At 38.7% G+C, this 17,979-nt stretch overlaps 1 protein-coding gene across 1 annotated transcript; it reads left to right on the top strand.

Moving 5' to 3' along the window:
* The first annotated feature begins 13,759 nt into the window (after positions 1-13,759).
* Positions 13,760-17,554, top strand: SERPINA7 (serpin family A member 7). The gene is given in 7 exon segments (XM_047843277.1): positions 13,760-14,075; positions 14,078-14,146; positions 14,149-14,371; positions 15,432-15,704; positions 16,034-16,040; positions 16,661-16,804; positions 17,342-17,554. Coding segments are annotated over 7 exon segments (1,245 nt in total).
* Positions 17,555-17,979: the final 425 nt, after the last annotated feature.

The raw sequence follows: 17,979 nt of genomic DNA, 5'->3' as shown, positions 1-17,979 counted from the left end.
ATATCATGCCACTCCCTTTTGCCTTGCCAAGGTTCTGTTGAGAAGTCTCCAGCTAGCCTTGTGGGTCTTCCCTTGTGAGTTAAGTACTTCTTTATTCTTGCTGCTTTTAAGATTTTTCTTTGTCACTATATTTTACACATTTAGTTTCATTTTTAGTATATGTGCTGCCAAAGCGAGCACTAATTCCAACATATCTTAGTGTTGGCCTGCTTTTTTTTTTATTTTGATGGGAGTTTTAGGTGCCTCCTGGAATTGGATGTCTATTTCTTTTTCCAGATTAAAGAAATTTTCAGCTATTATTTCTTCAAATATTTTCTGTCCCCTATACTCCCTCTTTTTCTTTTGAGGCTCCTATAATACCAATGTTATTATGTTTAATGGAGTCACTGAATTTCCTAAGTGTATTCTTGCATTGCCTAGTTTTTCTTCCTCTTTTTTGTTCAGCTTTCTTATTTTCCATTATTTTGTCTTGTAGGTGACTAATTCATTCTTCTGCTTCTTCCAAACTGCTCTTCATTGCATAAACCCTGTTTCCAATCTCATTTCTTGCATTATTCATCTCTGATAGATTCTTCTTTAACTCTTTTATCTCTGCAGTATGTGTTTCACTGATGTCTTCTAGTTTTTTTCTTTTTTTTTCTTTTTTTAAATGAAATTTATTGACAAATTGGTTTCCATACAACACCCAGTGCTCATCCCAAAAGGTGCCCTCCTCAATACCCATCACCCACCCTCTTCTTCTAGTTTTTTCTTAAGCCAATGAGTATCCTTAGGATTGTTGCTTTAAATTCTCCATAAGGCATGTTACTTAGATCTGTTTCACTTAGATCTCTGCTCATGGCCTTATCTTGTTCTTTCATTTGTGATAAATTCCTCCATCTTTGCATTTTATCCACATATCTGCTTTCTGTGTTAGAAAAGCCAGTTATATTTCCTGCTTCTGAAAGTAATATTTTTATGAAGAAGAGGTGATAGAGTGCCCAGGGCTTAGTGCTTTAGGGTGCATCTCCAGTGTGTGCTGTTTGCTCTCTGATGTTGTGTTTTGGCTTCTCTATCTTCAGGCCAGTCATCTACAGAGGTTTCCCCTGCTTGCTGTGGGCAGTGTTTGGTCCCAGGTCTGAATGTGGTGAGTTTTAAGTAGTTGTGGTCTGGTCTACTTGTGAAATCAGACTTGGCACCACTTCTACCATAACTTGCCCTGCAGAACTTGCTGGTTAGGAGATGTGGCTGGTTAGGGGGTGGCACATCCTCTAGTTGTCTGGGGAGGTGCCCACCATACTGGGACTGAGGAAAGCTTGCCTTGGAAGGGCAGTACCACCAGAATGCAGAGGGGGGCACTTGGTGTAAGCAAGTTAGGCAGTCACTGTCAGCTCTGTACTGCTTCTTGCTGGTGGCTTTGTGTTTATGCTGAGGGGCAGGGGAGAGAAATGGCACCAGCCAGCTCCTTTTTTCCCAGAGAGTTGTCTGCATGAACACTGCCTCTCAGAGATGTGCTCTGAAAAGAGCCAATAATATACCTACTGTGTGCCCAAGGTGTTCTTCAAATTTCTGTTTCCACAGTCTTCCTCCAGGTTTTTTGTCTGCATTCTTTCCAGGAACAGTGCAGGGCCCTCTGGGCCCTATCCCTATCAAGCCCCACTTTAAAACTCTAGGCTTTAAGCCCCACTGGTTGCAGGAACTCACAAAATTCATTCCCTCTCATTTTCCAAGCCAATGGCTTTTGGGAAACATTCTTTTGTGTTTCCCTGTGTGCACCTCTCTCTCTCACCATTCTCTATGACCATAGCTCCTTCCCCTCTAAAGCACCCAGCATCTGTTTCTCCCATTAACCACATCTCCACATTTCCTAATTTATTTGATGAGGACTATTCTCTCCTTTTAGTTGTGGAGTTTGTTTTGTCCGTTTTCAGGCCAATTTCTGGAGTTTAGAATGATTTGATAGTTAACTCACTGTGTTTGTAGGACGAGATGAGCCTAGGGTCCTCCTACCCCACTGCTATCTTCCTCTCCTCTGTCCTATTTTTAATTTTTTGAAGATCCTCCATAGTGTTTTCCTCAGTGGCTGCACCAATTTACATTCCCACCAACAGTGCAAGAATGCTGTGTTCACCACATCTTCACCAACACTTGTTCTTGTGTTTTTTATTTTAGCCATTCTAAAATGTGTGCAGTGATATCTCATTGTATTTTCTTTTTAAAATTTGTTAACATTTATTTATTTTTGAGAGACAGAGTGACAGAGCATGAGCGGGGGAGGGGAAGAGAGAGAGAGGTAGACATAGAATCCAAAGCAGGCTCCAGGCTCCAAGCTGTCAGTACCGGGCCCAATGCAGAGCTTGAACTCATGAACTGTGAGATGATGACCTGAGTCAAATGCGGATGCTTAACTGACTGAGCAGCCAGGCACCCCTCATTGTGGTTTTGATTAGCCTTTCCCTTATGATGAATGATATATTTTTAATTTTTTTTCTTATTTTAAAATTTACATCCAAGTTAGTTAGCATATAGTGCAATAATGATTTCAGGAGTAGATTCCAGTGATTCATTCCCTATGTATAGCATCCAGCGCTCATCCCAACAAGTGTCTTCCCTAATGCCCCTTATCTATTTTGCCCAACCCCCTACCCACAACCTCTCCAGCAACCCTCAGTTTGTTCTCTATATTTAAGAATCTCTTATGTTTTGTACCCCTTCTCGTTTTTACATTATTTTTCTTCCCTTTCTTTATGTTCACCTGTTTTGTATCTGTAATTCCACATATGAGTGAAATTGTATATTTGTCTTTCTCTAATTTTGCTTAGCATAATACCCTCTAGTTCCATCCACATTGTTGCAAATGGCAAGATTTCATTCTGTTTGATTGCTGAGTAATACTCAAATGTGTGTATATATATATATATATATATATATATATATATATCCATTCATCTGTTGATGGAAATTTGGGCTCTTTCTATACTTCGGCTATTGTCAATAATGCTGCTATAAACATTGGGGTACATGTGCCCCTTTGGAACAGCACACTTGTATCCCTTGGATAAATACCTAGTAGTGCAATTGCTGAGTGATACTGAGCATCTTTTTATGTGTCTGTTGACCACCTGGATGTCTTCTTTGGAAAAATATCTGTTCATGTCTTCTGCCCATTTTTCATTGGATTATTTGTTTTTTTGTGTCTGTTGAATTGTACGAGTTATTAATATATTTTGTATATTAACACCTTATTGGATATGTCATTTGCTAATATCTTCTCCCATTTAGTAGGTTTTCTTTTAATATTGTTGATTTTTTCCCTTGCTGTGCAGAAGCATTTTATTTTGATTTAGACTCAACAGTTTATTTTTGCTTTTGTTTTCTTTCCCTCAGGAAACATATCTAGACAAATGTTGCTATGGCCAATGTCAGAGAAATTACTGCCATTGCTCTCTGTTAGGATTTTTATTGTTTCAGGTCTCACATTTAGGTCCCTAATCCAGTCGGGGTTTATTTTTGTGTATGGTTTAAGAAAGTGGTCTACTTTCATTCTTTTGCATGTAGATGTCCAGTTTACCCAACACCATTTGTTGAAGATACTAGTTTTTTTCCATTGTATATTCATACTTCCTTTGTTGAAGATTAATTCACCGTATAATTGTGTGTTTATTTTTGGGCTCTCTATTCTGTTCTTTCAATCTTTGTGTCTATTTTTGTTCCAGTACCATAGTGTTTTGATTACTAAAGCTTAGTAATATAACTTGAAATCCAGAATTGTGATACCTTCAGTTTTGTTTTTCTTTCTCCTGATTGCTTTGGCTATTTACGTTCCTTTGTGGTTCTGTACAAATTTTAGGATTGTTTTTTTCTACTTCTGTGAAAAATGCTGTTGGAATTTTGATAGGAATTGCATTAAATCTTTATTTGCTTTATATAGTATGGACTTTTTAGCAATATTGGTTATTCTCATCCATGAGCATGGAATATCTTTCCATCTTCAATTCTTTCATCAGTGTTTTATAATTTTCAGAGTACAGGTCTTTCAACTCCTTGGTTAAGTTTATTCCTAGGTATTTTATTGTTTTTGCTATAAATGGAAATCGGATTGTTTTCTTAATTTCTCCTTCTGCTGCTTCATTATTAGTGAATAGAAATTCAACAGATTTCTGTATATTGTTTTTTTTTTATCCTGCAACCATACTGAATTCATTTATCAGTTATAGTAGTATTTTGATGGTGTCTTCAGAATGTGCCGTATATAGTATCGCGTCATCTGTAAATAGTGAAAGTTTTACTTCATTACCAATTGGGATGTCTTTTATTTCTTTTTGTTGTCTAATTGTTGTGTGTAGGACTTCCAGTACTATGTTGAATAAAAGTTGTGTGAGTGAACATCCTTGTATTTTTTCTGACCTTAGGGGGAAAACCTCAGTTTTTCACCATTGAATTTGATATTAGCTGTGCATTTTTCATATATGGTCTTTATTATTTTGAGGTATGTGCACTCTAAACCTACTTTATTAAGAGTTTTGTTTTGTTTTGTTTTAAATCACGGATAGATGTAATTTGTCAATTTTATTTTGCAAATCTATTGAAATAATCTTATGATTTTTATTCTTTCTCTTGTTGCTGTGATGTATTGATTGGCAAATATTTAACCACTCTTGTGTCCTGGAAATAAGTCCCACTTGATTGTGGTTAATGATATTTTAAACATATTATTGGATGCAATTTGTCAATATTCCGTTGAGGATTTTTGAATCTATATTCATCAGATTTATTGGCTTCTAGATCTATTTTTTTTGTAGTGTTTTTATGTGGTTTTGGTATCAGGGTAATGCTGGCCTCATAGAATAATTTTTTGGAATAGTTTGAGAAGAATAAGTATTAACTCCGTTTTAAACCTTTTGTAGAAATCACCTGTGCAGTCATCTGATCCTGGACTTTTTTTGTTGTTGTTGGGAGTTATTTGATTATTAATTCAATTTCTGAATATATCCATTAAGTTCATCTGGACCAGTGTATCATTCAAACCCATTGTTTCATTGTTTATTTTCTGTTTAGATGATCTGTCCATTGATGTAAGTGTGATGTTTATAGTCTGTTCACATTTTTATTTTTTCCTTATTCAATTTTGGTAGGTATATGCTTCTAGGAATTAACCCACTTCTTCTAGGTTGTCCAATTTGTTGGTGTATAATTTTTCATAATCTTACTTTTTTGTGTATTTCTGTGGTGTTAGTTATTTCTCTTCTTTCATTTGTGATTTTGTTTGAGTCCTCTCAGGTTTTTTATTTTTATTTTTTTAAGTGTGGCTAGAGGTTTGTCAGTTTTGTTGATCTTTTTAAAGACAATCTCCTAGTTTCATTAATGTGTTATATTGTTTTTTTTTAGTTTGTTTTTTGGGGTATTTTTGCTGTAATATTTATTATTTCCCTTTTTTTATTTTGGCTTTAGGTTTTGTTTGTTCTTCCTTTTCTAGCTTCTAAAGGTAAAAGGTTAGGTTCTTTATTTGAAATTGTTTTTGCTTCTTGAGGTAAGCCTGTATTTTTATAAACTTCTCTTGTAGAAAATTTTTTCTGCATCCTAAAAGATTTTGGACCATTGTGCTTTCATTTGTCTCCATGTAGTTTTTATTTCTTCTTTGATTTCTTGGTTGACTCATTTATTGTTGAGTAGTATGTTATTTAACCTCCATGTAGTTGTGCTCTTTCCAGATTTTTTCTTGTGGTTGATTTCTAGTTTCATGAGGTATGTGTTATGGTCAGAAAAAGATGCATGGTATGATTTCTATATTTGATAATTTATTAAAACTTGATCTGTGGTGTACTATGTGATCTTTTCTGGAGAATATTCCTTGTGTACTTGAAAAGAATGTGTATTCTGTTGTTTTTGGATGGAATGTTCTGAATATATCTTTGGATCCATTCTGTGGTTTAGGATGGAATGTTCTGAATATATCTGTTGGATCCATCTGGTCCAATGTGTCATTCAAATCCACTGTTTCCTTGTTGATTTTCTGTTTGGATGATTTGTCTGTTGATATAAATGTGATGTTAAAGTCCCCTAATATTATTATATTACTATCAATTAGTTCCTTTATGTTTGTTATTAACTGCTTTGTGCATGTGGGTGCTTCCATTTTGGGTGCTTCAGTATTCACAATTGTTATATCTTCTTATTGGATTGTTTTTTTTATATAGTGTCCTTCGTGGTTTCATGTTACAGTCTTTGTTTTAATGTCTATTGTGTCTAATATAAGTATTTCTACCCAAGCTTTCTTTTCACAAAGATTTGCATAACAAATGCTTCTCCATCCCTCACTTTCTATATGAATGTGTCTTTAGGTCTAAAATGAGTCTCTTGTAGGCAACATATAGATGGGTCTTGCCTTTCTGTCCATCCCATCACCCTATCTCTTTTGATTGAAACATTTAGTCCATTTACATTCAGAGAAATTGATAAGTATGTATTCATTTCCATTTTGTTACTTGTTTTATGGTAGTTTTTGTAGGTCTCTTCTATTCCTTTCTTCTCCTGCTCTCTTCTCTCACAATTAGTTTGCTTTATTTAGTGATATACTTCGATTTCTTTCTCTTTATTTTTTACATATCTAATACTGGTTTTTGAAAATTGGTTACCATTCACTTTGCATATACATCTCTACATATAGTAATCTATATTAAGTTGATGGTTGCTTAAGTTTAAACTCATTCTTTACTCCCCCATTACAGCATTTTAGGTATATGGTGTCACACTTTATATCCTTTTATTTTGTGAGATTTTTGATTGAGTTTTTAGATATACTTATTTTTGAATGCTTGTTTGATTCCTACTTTTCTCACTCCTACTTATGATGTTTTCTCTCCACTCAAAGAGTCCCCTTTAGCATTTCTTGTAGGGCTTGTTTAGTGGTCATGAATTCTTTTAACTTCTGTTAGTCTGAGAAAATCTATCTCTCCTTCTATTCTGAATGGTAGCTTTCTGGATAGAGTATTCTTGGCTGCAGGTTTTTTTTCCTTTCAGCGCTTTGAATATATCATGCCACTGCCTTCTGGTCTGCAAACTTTCTGCTGAAAAATCTGCTGATAGCTTTTTTTGGGCTTCCCTTGTATGTAACTGTTTTCAGTTTTCTTGCTACTTTGAAAATTCGATACCACTGCTTTTTGTCATTTTAATTACTAGGTGTCTTGGTGTGGGTCTCCTTTGGTTATTTTTCTGGAAGCTATCTATGTCTCCTGGATCTGGATATCTCTTTCCTTTTGCAGATTTGGAACACTTTCATTTATTATTTCTTCAAATAAATCTTCTGCCTCTTTTTCTCTCTCTTCTCCTGGGATCCTTGTAATGCCAATGTGACTATGCTTGATGGTGTCACTGAGTTCCCTAAGTCTATTTTCATTTTGTATTTTTATTTTTTTCTCTCACCTGATAAGCTTGATTGCTTTCTATTACTGTCCCCGCCCCCAGATTGCTTCTCCATTCCTCTGCTTCCTCTAGTCTAATATTTATTTTATGTAGTATATTTTTAATTTCACTTATTGTGTCCTTTATATATGATTGATTCTTTTTTAACTCATTGTTAAGAATCTCACTGATGCTCTCCACTATTTTCTCAAGTCTACTGACTGTCTTTATGATCATTACTTTAAATTCTCTATCAGGCATATTACTTATTTCCATTTCACTTAGGTCTCTTGCTGTGTTTTTGTTCTGTTCTTTTATTTATGGAGTATTTCTCTTTTTTCTCACTTTTTCTAACTCTCTATATTTGTTTCCATATATAAGGAAATTCAGTTATATCTCCTGATCTTGAAAGTAGTTCCCTTATGAAGAGCAGGTCCTGTGGTACCTTGTAGCCCAATGTCCTCTGCTTACCAGAAGCAGATACTTCAGGCGTGTTTTCTCTGTGTGTTGTGTGCACCCGATTGTTGTGACTGAGCTGCATTTGCTTTCAGTCCAGTCAGCTACAATGCCCCTCTTTGGCTGTTGTGGGCACACTGGGCAGAGTTTGGTTTCTGTGCTGGTAAATGGTCAGTCTGGGGTTGTTGTGGGCTTGTAGTAGGGCAGGGTCAGCAGTTAGATCACATGCTTCCTCAGCCCATCTGCTGGGGCTGGAGATGCACTAAACTTCAGGACTCTGTCTTTGTGCTGTGTCTGAGAATTTTTGTTGGTGGGTGGGGCTGGCATTCAGATCAGATTCCTGCCCCCAGACCATCTGCTGGGGTTGCAGTTGCACTGATCAGCAGGGCACTCTCTCTGCACTGCCAGTTATACAGTTTGGCTGCTGGAGCTGCAGTTGCACTGGTGGATGTAGTTATCTTCCCTTCTCCCCAGGGCAAGAGTGGTGGCACTCCCTGCTGGTGCTTCTTCAAAAGTGTGCTGTGGGAGAAGTTGCTTTGGACGCATATCTGCCAAGTGGGGCTGGATGGTTGGAAGTAGATCTGCAGGAGAATGTGGGGACAGGGCGTGCTGTGTTAAGAAAATAGGTGGAGAGTGTTTGGGCTGGCTCCTGCAAGTGTCTGGGTATTTAAGCATGGTGCAGAGTAGGGGGGTGGGTGAGAAATGGCATAGGTCAGCTGTTTTGTTCCTGGAGAAGTCTCTTAATGATCCCTGCCCTTTAAGTTCAAGTTCTGAGATAAGTAATTTAATCTCCTTCTTGTATGCAGACACTTTTCAGACTTCTGTGCCTATATTGTATCCTGGTGGTTTATTTGTTATACTGGCTCTTTAAGAGCAGGGATTCAGTTTTCTATTGCCCTATGGTTCTCCTGGAGCTAAGCCTTGCTGATTGTAAAAATTCACAAAGTTAAGCCCTACTGGTTTTCAAAGCCAAATAGCATGGAGACTTGTCTTACCAGTGCAGGTCCCCATCCCTGGGGTGCCTGGTATGAGGTCTGATCCTCTCACTTCTCCTTGCTTGTAGTGTCCATCCCATTTGTGGTTGATCTCAACTGGGGTTTTGTTGCTGACCATGTCTCATCCTCTTCCACTCTTTTCATGTAGCCTCCTTTTTAAGATTAACTGTGGAAAGTCTTTTCTGACAGCCTTTATGTCGTTTTCTGACTTGCACTGATGTGGCAGTTATCTTGGTGTGTCCATAGGATAAGGTAACTTAGGATTCTCCTCCTCTGTCAATCCAGCATTTCTTATCTAATGCAGTTAGAAGACTAAATTAGCACTTTATCTTGTAAATTACCAAATTACAGAAATAATTTAGTTCCCATCATTGACAGGTCATATTTGTCAGTTAGTCATTGAATTAAAAAGAATAAGAACTTAAGAACAGGAAAATTGAGAGAATTAAAGAATACCTCAAGCCCAAAATGCTCCCCTTGACTATAGTAAAAGTCCCTCTCCTCGTTTAATGAGGCTCCCTTTTTCTTAAATACACAATACTTTCCTTGCCTGTGAAATTTAAATTGCAAGAATAAGCCAATTTTCCTAGCGCCACCACTCCATACTCATAAATGTCTCCAAACCTATAACTAGAGAAAGATACCACAAATTACCCACAAACTGGGGTATAGGATCAAATATTAACTCAAAAGTAGGAGAAAAATGTATACACCTTAAAAGAACTATGAAACTGTGGAATTTTGAACTATGGAATTTCTAAAACAAAATTCTAAGCAATTTGAGTGAAAATGGATTATGGTGGTTTTCATCCAAAGAGAGATATACTTCATTTTAGATATGAATAAATTTGATATGGTTACACTTCCTAGAGATTCTATATTCGATGTGCCAACTGCAGCAGCTTTACACAAGACTTAAGTTGTTGTTTTAAATATGTTTCAAAAAGACCTTACATATCAGCTGTCAATCAATCAATCAATTTCATCTTAGGGAGGGTGTATTTCCAGAAAGCATAACTGAACAGCAGTTATGAATGGGGGGGGGAGGTAGAGTACAGGGACTGTGGAGACTTTGGGTGGGGGAAGAGAATCAAGATTGTAGAAGAAAGGAAAGAGAACTAACAGTTGTTGAATCCTGGTTATATGCCAGGCACTATATAGGAGCTTCCAGACACCACCTCTACATTTCACTTGACACTACTGATAACAACATGATGTAGGGATTGTTATCATTTCACTATAAAGGTGTTGAAACCAAGGTTCTGGGATATTAAGAAACTTGCCCCAAATTACATTTACTACATAGCAAAGACTTGATAGAAGCACAGGACTCCAGAGCACAAAACAGGTGAGTCTGCAAGGGGAGGGATGCCCTTATTATATGTCAGAGACAGATCCTGCAGTTATTATCTACTAGCAAGGCTCAGCTGATTCAAATACATCAGAAAACAAGCTGTGCCATTGTCTGAATATGCCACCAGAAGGCACAGGTTTAGAAAGTTTTCTTTCTGAATAGTCTTTTCTTTTTTCTTCCGTAGTGACTGACTATAGTTGAGAGAGCATAATGTGTTTATACCAGAAGTGATCATGGACTGAACTCAGTGTCAGGAGATCTGAGCTTTTCACTGCCTTGCTGTGGAACACATGGACCTATGACCATCCCATATGTGAGGTGTGCCTTTTTCTGTTCATATGGGTAGTTAAAAAGATCCCTTGAGTTCAGGGCTGGTATTTAGCATTTAACTCTGAAACCTCAGTGCTGAGTGTGGTACTTTTCACATAGTAGGAGCTCTGTCTATTTTTGATAAGAAACAATGTTACAGCATAATAATCCTCTATCTAATCACTGCCTTTTCAAAATCCTCCAGTGGTTTTTTAATGCCTTCAATGTAAAGTCTGTACTGTTTAACGTGGCTTCCATGTTCCCCCACAGACTGTGATCTAGGCTTATCTCAAACTAACCTCTGTTCCCTTAACCCCCAACCCTCACTTAACATGTGCACATCCTTAATGTAGTCCTGAAATAGTGTCTGGAGTTAGATGCTTCACATCATGCCCTGCATATGGTAAATACTCTTTAAGCAGGAATTACTGTTGTCACTTCTGCTGCTGCTACTACTACTACTAGTACTAGACCTAGAAACTCGCATAGGCAAGGGGGAATTCAGGTCTCCTTACCGAGTTCAAGTGGTTTTTGCTTCCACGGCTTCTTTGTAACACACAGGTCAGTTCACAGTTAATACTGGAGAGTGAAATATTTGATTCCACTCTCCTTGGCTCCTTCTGCATCCTGTTCTAGTCCTGTGACCCAGGATATGGCACAGAGGATTTTAGTGACCAGAGGATAAAACCGGTTTCACCTGAACGGACATAGATGTGTGTAGCATCAGAAGTCTAGAGTTGGAAAGTACTTTTTACATCATCTTCTCCAGGCCAATGCATAAATAATTTCTTTTTTTTGCAAGGTGAGTTTATTTTTTTAATATAATTTATTGTCAAATTGGTTTCCATACAAAACCCAGTGTTCATTCCAACAAGTGTCCTCCTCAATGCCCATAACCCACTTTTCCCTCTCCCCCACACATCAACCCTGTTTGTTCTCAGTATTTAAGTCTCTTATGGTTTGCCTCCCTCCCTCTCTGCAATTCTTTTTTTCCCCTTCATAAGCAGAAATAATTTCTATAGCAACTGTTAGAGAGGCTCATCCAGACTCTGCCTGTATGTACCTTTCCTTCAAAAGGTTGCAAATCCCAGCACTGTTTGGCCCTGATGCATACACAGTCTTTATTCTTCTGCCTCTTGGCATTTTTATTCATGGTCTTCATCCTGGCTGCTGAAAAGACACATTTTCTAACATGAAACTAGATCTATCAGCTATGACAATTATCCTTTTCTTTTGTTATAGATGAAGGATTTGGCAGGTAAAGCAATCATTCAAAGTTCTACCTTTATCATTTTTTACTTTGTTCCTTTTGGCCTTGATTTTGTGCATCAGCTTTGAAAATATCATCTCAGAGTTAACGCTGGGGTTAATGAGTAACTAAGAGTGATCTACTTTTGCAATGCAGGGCATGTTATAAAGATGGAAAGATTTTGATTTCTGAGGGATGCAAGTAGCTTCTTGGACATGTACTGTAAGTATTTTTTTTTCTCTCTCTTTGGGAACTTTGGACATCTCTATCTGCTAGTCAGACTCCCAGATCACTTTGAGCTCCAAATTCCTAGCTCAAGAGACCAAGGTCTAAGTGTGATCATCTGATAATTGACCTCCTACCACCTTCTGCAACTTTTACAGAAAGAAGAATCTGGTGACATGGAGAGATTGGATAGAGGTGTTGGGCAGGGGGTTGGGGTGGAAGAAACTGGAGATAGTGTGACCTGCTAGGAGCTTGTCAAGTAGTTCAGGCCATGAACTGAGACAGTGGCAGGAGAAAGGAGCTATTTTCAGACACATTTAGAATGTAGTACTCATAGGGAATTACTACTCAATAGATATAGGGAAAGATAATGAAGGAAGGTCCTAGGATGACTCCTGGGTTTCTGGCATGGGAGTCTCAGTAGATAGTGCTGTAGAATGAAGATGAAGGAGCAGGTTTGAGAGCTAGGGATATGATGTGTTTACCTTTGGAAACTTTGAGATTTCCAAATTGAAACTGAGATATGTGTGGAACATTCTAGTGGCTATATCCACTAGGCAGTTGGACAATTGTCTGGTAACACAGAATAGTCATCTGTACTACAGTATATAGTTTTGTGTGGTGACAGGTGAATTCCTAGGAGTGGATGAGATCACTCAGGAAGAGAATAGAGGACTGAGTAATGACTCCTGATCTTTTCCTTCTGATCACTTATGTCCATGGTTACTGGATTCCACAGCCAAATCTCTTACTCCACAGCCTTGTACCCTTCAAGGCTCAGAGAATATTACATCATATTTTCTGGCTTCTTTTCTAATAATAAAAAAACCATGAATGACTATAAGAATAATAATGTTGAGATGCCTTGTAATTTAGAAATGACTCTTTAGATAATACTGATGGTGAGAGAGATCTAAAATGCAAGAAGCTAGGGGTGCTTAGATGGCTCAGTCGGTTGAGCATCCGACTTCAGCTCAAGTCATGATCTCGTGGTCTGTGAGTTCAAGCCCCACGTCCGGCTCTGTGCTGACAGCTCAGAGCCTGGAACCTGCTTTGGATTCTGTCTCCCTCACTCTCTGCCCCTCCCCTGCTCATGCTCTGTCTCTCTGTCTCTCTGTCAAAAATAAGTAAACATTTTTAAAAATTTTAAACAATGCAAAAAGTTATACTTTCATCTTTCTGTTGTTTGAAAATAGTTCTGTGGCTTCTGTGCATTGCATGAATGCTTTAATTTCAGCTCATGACCTTGTACATGGCTCCATAAACCTTCCACCTCAACTAAATATATCTTGTGAAAATTATTCTCCTTTGCCTGTTATCCAAAGGAAAGTACAGATGTTCTCTCATTTATTAAAGATTTTATCTTAAGAAAAATACCAAATTATCCAAAATTCTAATGTACAAAAAATAACAGAGAGGCATTGCTAGTTTTATCAAGATGCCTCCCTCTGTAAAAGGCTGCCTCTGGAAGAAATAAAAAAATAATTTAATTTTCATAAATGTAATTTACTCACAGAGTTTTCATATGTTGCTATTACATTTGAAAGACAGCCCATGCCATTTATGGCTCCAGAAAGCCACTTTTTCTCCTCCTTGTCCCTATTAGATGGGTCTTCAGTTTTTCAGAAGAGATAGGCCTCCACACAGTCCCTGGTGAGCACACCATTAAATATTTTCTATTGTTTTACTAATTATAATGGGCAATTATGTTTCTGGATCAAAGTTTTCATCCAGCTAAGATCCCCCAATGGTTCTCTCACCTCATCTCTTATAGATTACCTTCCTTCCAAAATGCCACTGTTCCTCTATCTGGTGCTCTTGGTACTTGGGCTTCACTGTGCACCCCCTAACAGATCTGAAGGCAAATTAACCACCTGCAATACCTCCCAACAAAATGCCACTTTTTATAAGATGTCATCCATCAATGCTGACTTTGCATTTAACCTGTACCTGAGGTTCACTGTGGAGACCCCAGATCAGAACACCTTCTTTTCCCCTGTGAGCATTTCTGCAGCTTTGGCCATGCTCTGCCTTGGGGCCTGCCACAACACCCAAACTCAAATCATCGACAGCTTGGGGTTTAACCTCACAGACATCCCAATGGCAGAGACCAGAAGGGCTTCTGTCATCTGATCTGTTCATTGAATTTTCCAAAGAAGGAATTAGAATTACAAGTGGGAAATTCATCGGGAAGCAGCTGAAGCCACTGGCACAGTTTTTGGATGATGTCAAGAGCCTCTATGAGACTGAGGTCTTTTCTACCCTCTTCTCCAATGTTTCTGCAGCCCAGGAGATCAACAGTCATGTGGGGAAGCAAACCAAAGGGAAAGTTGTAGGCCTCATTGAAGACCTCAAACCAAACACCATCATGGTCCTGGTGAACTATATTCACTTTAAAGGTAAGTCTCTAAGGTATGCATTTGTAGGTCAGTGTTCCAATAATCTGGTGGGCACTCTGGAGAGCTCATGGTCTCTTCCCACTAGCATCAGTAGGTGTGCCTCATATCACAGTGACCTGCTCCACTGGATATGGCTATGTGTAGTTTTGGATCTTCCAGGAGGGACACATAGCTCTGTGGATGAACTCAGGAAATTTCTAGGGAAAGGGTAGTTTCAGAGAGGTGAGTGACAATGGTATGAACATCGTGCTCACCTCTAGCTAGAAAATCATGGTTTCCAAAAGATCTGGTGAGGTTGGACAAACTTGTACTTAGAAGGTAAATAGACTTGGGTTTAAACCCTACTGCGACTCTCACTTTCTGTGCATTCTTGGGCATGTTACATAAATATTTCTGTCATGTAAAATGTACCCACTATGTGCCAAGCACCATGCTACATGTATGGTTTGCACACACTGTCTCATCTAATCATTAAAAGGGCCTAAGTTCACAGTTAATGAGTTTCAGAGCTGGTACTCCCACCCAGGTTTGTCTGATTCTAAAGCTCGTGCTTGTAACAATAAGAAACATGTGACTCTTTTCTGAAGGTCTGTGCCCAAATGATTTCTCCTGGTTCTACAGCACATGTCAGCCACTTTTGGTGGAGGAGTGAACAATTCTTGGCCACAAACCACACACTTATAGACAGATAAAATGGCAGAACAGATCTGTTGTCTCATTTCACCCTGTGTGTTGGATGTGCTTATACCTTTTTACAGAAGAAGAAACTGTGGCTCTGATGGGTTTAGTGTAAGTATAGTGTTTTTGAACACAGGTTGAACAGCTGTTGAGCATGGAGTCCAACATCCCTGGGTGTGACTCCTGGCTCTGCCATGGGCTAGCTGGGAGACCATGTAAAGTCACTTTCTCTCCCTGGTCCTCAGTTAATCACTTGTAAAACTGGTTGACAATAGGTACTTACCTATGTGGTGGTCTTAAGTACCAGATAAGATGACTGATGTAAAAAACCACATTGGCATTAGTACTGGTTTATAAAAAGAACTCTTTTCTTTCTGTATTTTAAGCCCTGTGGGAAATCCTTTTGATCCATCCAAGACAGAAGAGGGCTCCAGCTTCTCAGTGGACAAGAACACAATAGTGCAAGTGCCCATGATGCACCAGATGGAACAATACTATCACCTGGTGGATACAGAGCTGAACTGCACAGTTCTTCAAATGGACTACAGCAAGAATGCTCTGGAACTCTTTGTCCTTCCCAAGGAGGGTCAGATGGAGTGGGTAGAAGGGGCCATGTCATCTGAAACACTGAAGAAGTGGAACCACTTACTGCAGAAGGGGTAAACATCTTAGATGATGTGAGAAGTAGAGGGTGGGCATAATCTTACAGGTGAAACAGAATTCAACAGAAACCCAGAGGTAGAAGACTTACCCTGAACCACTTAACAGCTGTGTGATGACTACAAAAATATACCTAGATCATACTCTGTCAGTCCTTTTACCAAGCACTTACATACTTCATTTCATTTAAGCACATCAACAAACCTGCAAAGGAGATAATATCATAGGAATTTTCAAATGAGGGGTCAGGACTAGAAAGAGAAAATAAACTCTCCAAAGCCAGTTAGCTAGTAAATTGACGTCTTCCCAGAAACCAGCTAGAGCTTAGAGGGTGGGTAGGATTTTGACATTAAGAAGTAGGTGGGGGGAGGCACCTGGGTGGCTCAGTTGGTTAAATGTTCGACTTCAACTCGGGTCATGATCTCACAGCTCATGAGTTTGAGCCCCGCATCGGGCTCTGTACTAACAGCTCAGAGCCTGGAGCCTGCTTTCGATTCTGTGTCTCCCTCTTTCTCTGCCCCTTCCCTGCTCATGCTCTGTCTCTGTATCAAAAATAAATAAACATAAAAAAATTAAAACAAAGAAGTAGGTGGGAAGCCAGACTGGGTTGGGAGTGCTAAAGGGAAAACCATAAAAATTTCCAGGTGCTACCAATTGACATTTATGCCACTGGCTCCCCAAAGTTGTCCAACACCCCAGAGATGTTTCTTTTTGATTATAAATGAGTCACATCTTCCTACTTCCAGTGCTATAGTCCAACATTGGCTGAACCAGAGCTCATTTATTCCAGGATAACTTCTAAGATTTTGAAACCATGTATTGACCTGAATAACAACAGTTGACAATACCTAGGGGAGGAGCATATCCTAATATAATACAATGGTGTCAGACATAGGAAGGGAATGAGGAGCTTGGTGTGCTGATAGCCATGTGTTACCTCTCCCTTCCCCCAAAGGTGGATTGACTTGTTCCAAAGTTTTCCATTTCTGCCACATATGACCTTGGAGCCATCCTTCTGAATATGGGCATCCAGGATGCCTTTGCTGATAATGCCAATTTTCTTGGACTCACAGGGGACAGTGGTCTGCAACTTTCCAATGTAAGTTGGTAGAGTGGAGTCCCTTGAAGGTATCAGCTGGAAAGGCCATTGAAAGTCAGTTAATTCAATTATCTCATTTTATTAATGATGATTCTTAAAACCAGAGAGGAAGAATGATTCCTCCTATGCCAGATTCACTCCAGAATCATTCTCATTACACCCAAACAAGTCACTGTGACAGTTACTTTCATTCCTGACCTTCATGTCCTAAAACTATTCTGATAGAAGAAATTAATGATAAGAATTAATTCTGGTGAGATAGAGTTCTGGAGGAGGTGGCAGTGGAAGAGGAAACCATAAGAAGTGATTTCTAGAGGCAGAAAGCCATGGGAAAAGGGGTGGCTCCCTGACAGCTAGCTCTAAAACCACCAGATTCATTAACTATACTTATCCAATTAGCCTTCATATTCAAGTACCATCAACAGTGTGATAAAGGGGTAACTCTGCCTTTCCCTTTCCTTTCTTGCTTCCAAACTGTTCCAAAGACATTTTCTGTTACTTGGGATCAGCAGTGTTTGTTGCCCCCCTTTTCCACAGGCTGCCCAAAAGGCTGTGCTGCACATTGGGGAAAAGGGAACTAAAGCTGTAGTTGTCCCCGAAGTCAGATTCCTGGATCAGCCTGAGATAACGCTCCTTCACCCTATCATCCAATTTGATAGATCTTTTCTGTTATTGCTTTTGGAGAAAAGCACCAGGAGCATCCTCTTTCTGGGGAAAGTTGTGGACCCAAAAGAAGTAATTGGGAAATAGGCTGTTGGCTAATTGCATGTGCTTGTTACAATAATAAGCAAACAAACAAAACAAATGGTATGGCCTGATGTGATTGGTGTGGGCTTGGATGTGCTTTCCTTTATGCAAGAATGAAGTTTGGACCCTATCCAAACTGTATTGGGTGTGAAATAGGCCACTCCAGTAACCAAATATTCAGATACTCAGTGAGTGACTCATTACCCAAAGCACAAAAAGGTACCATGTCAGTGCATTCCTCTTTGTCAAAATCCCTTCCCCCTACCCACAAGTTAGTTAGTTCCAAGGAATTTGAGCTGACAAGTGCACCCTCTTCTGCCTTCTGGAGAATAGTTAAAATTCAGGTCAGATCCTCATAATTCATTATTATTATTTTATTTTTATTTGTTAAAATGTTTATTTATTTATTTTTGAAGAAATAAAACACT

This window comes from Prionailurus viverrinus, chromosome X (assembly GCF_022837055.1).
Source record: "Prionailurus viverrinus isolate Anna chromosome X, UM_Priviv_1.0, whole genome shotgun sequence".
Classification (NCBI taxonomy): Eukaryota; Metazoa; Chordata; class Mammalia; order Carnivora; family Felidae; genus Prionailurus; species Prionailurus viverrinus.
This window is presented reverse-complemented; position numbering and strand designations above follow the sequence as displayed.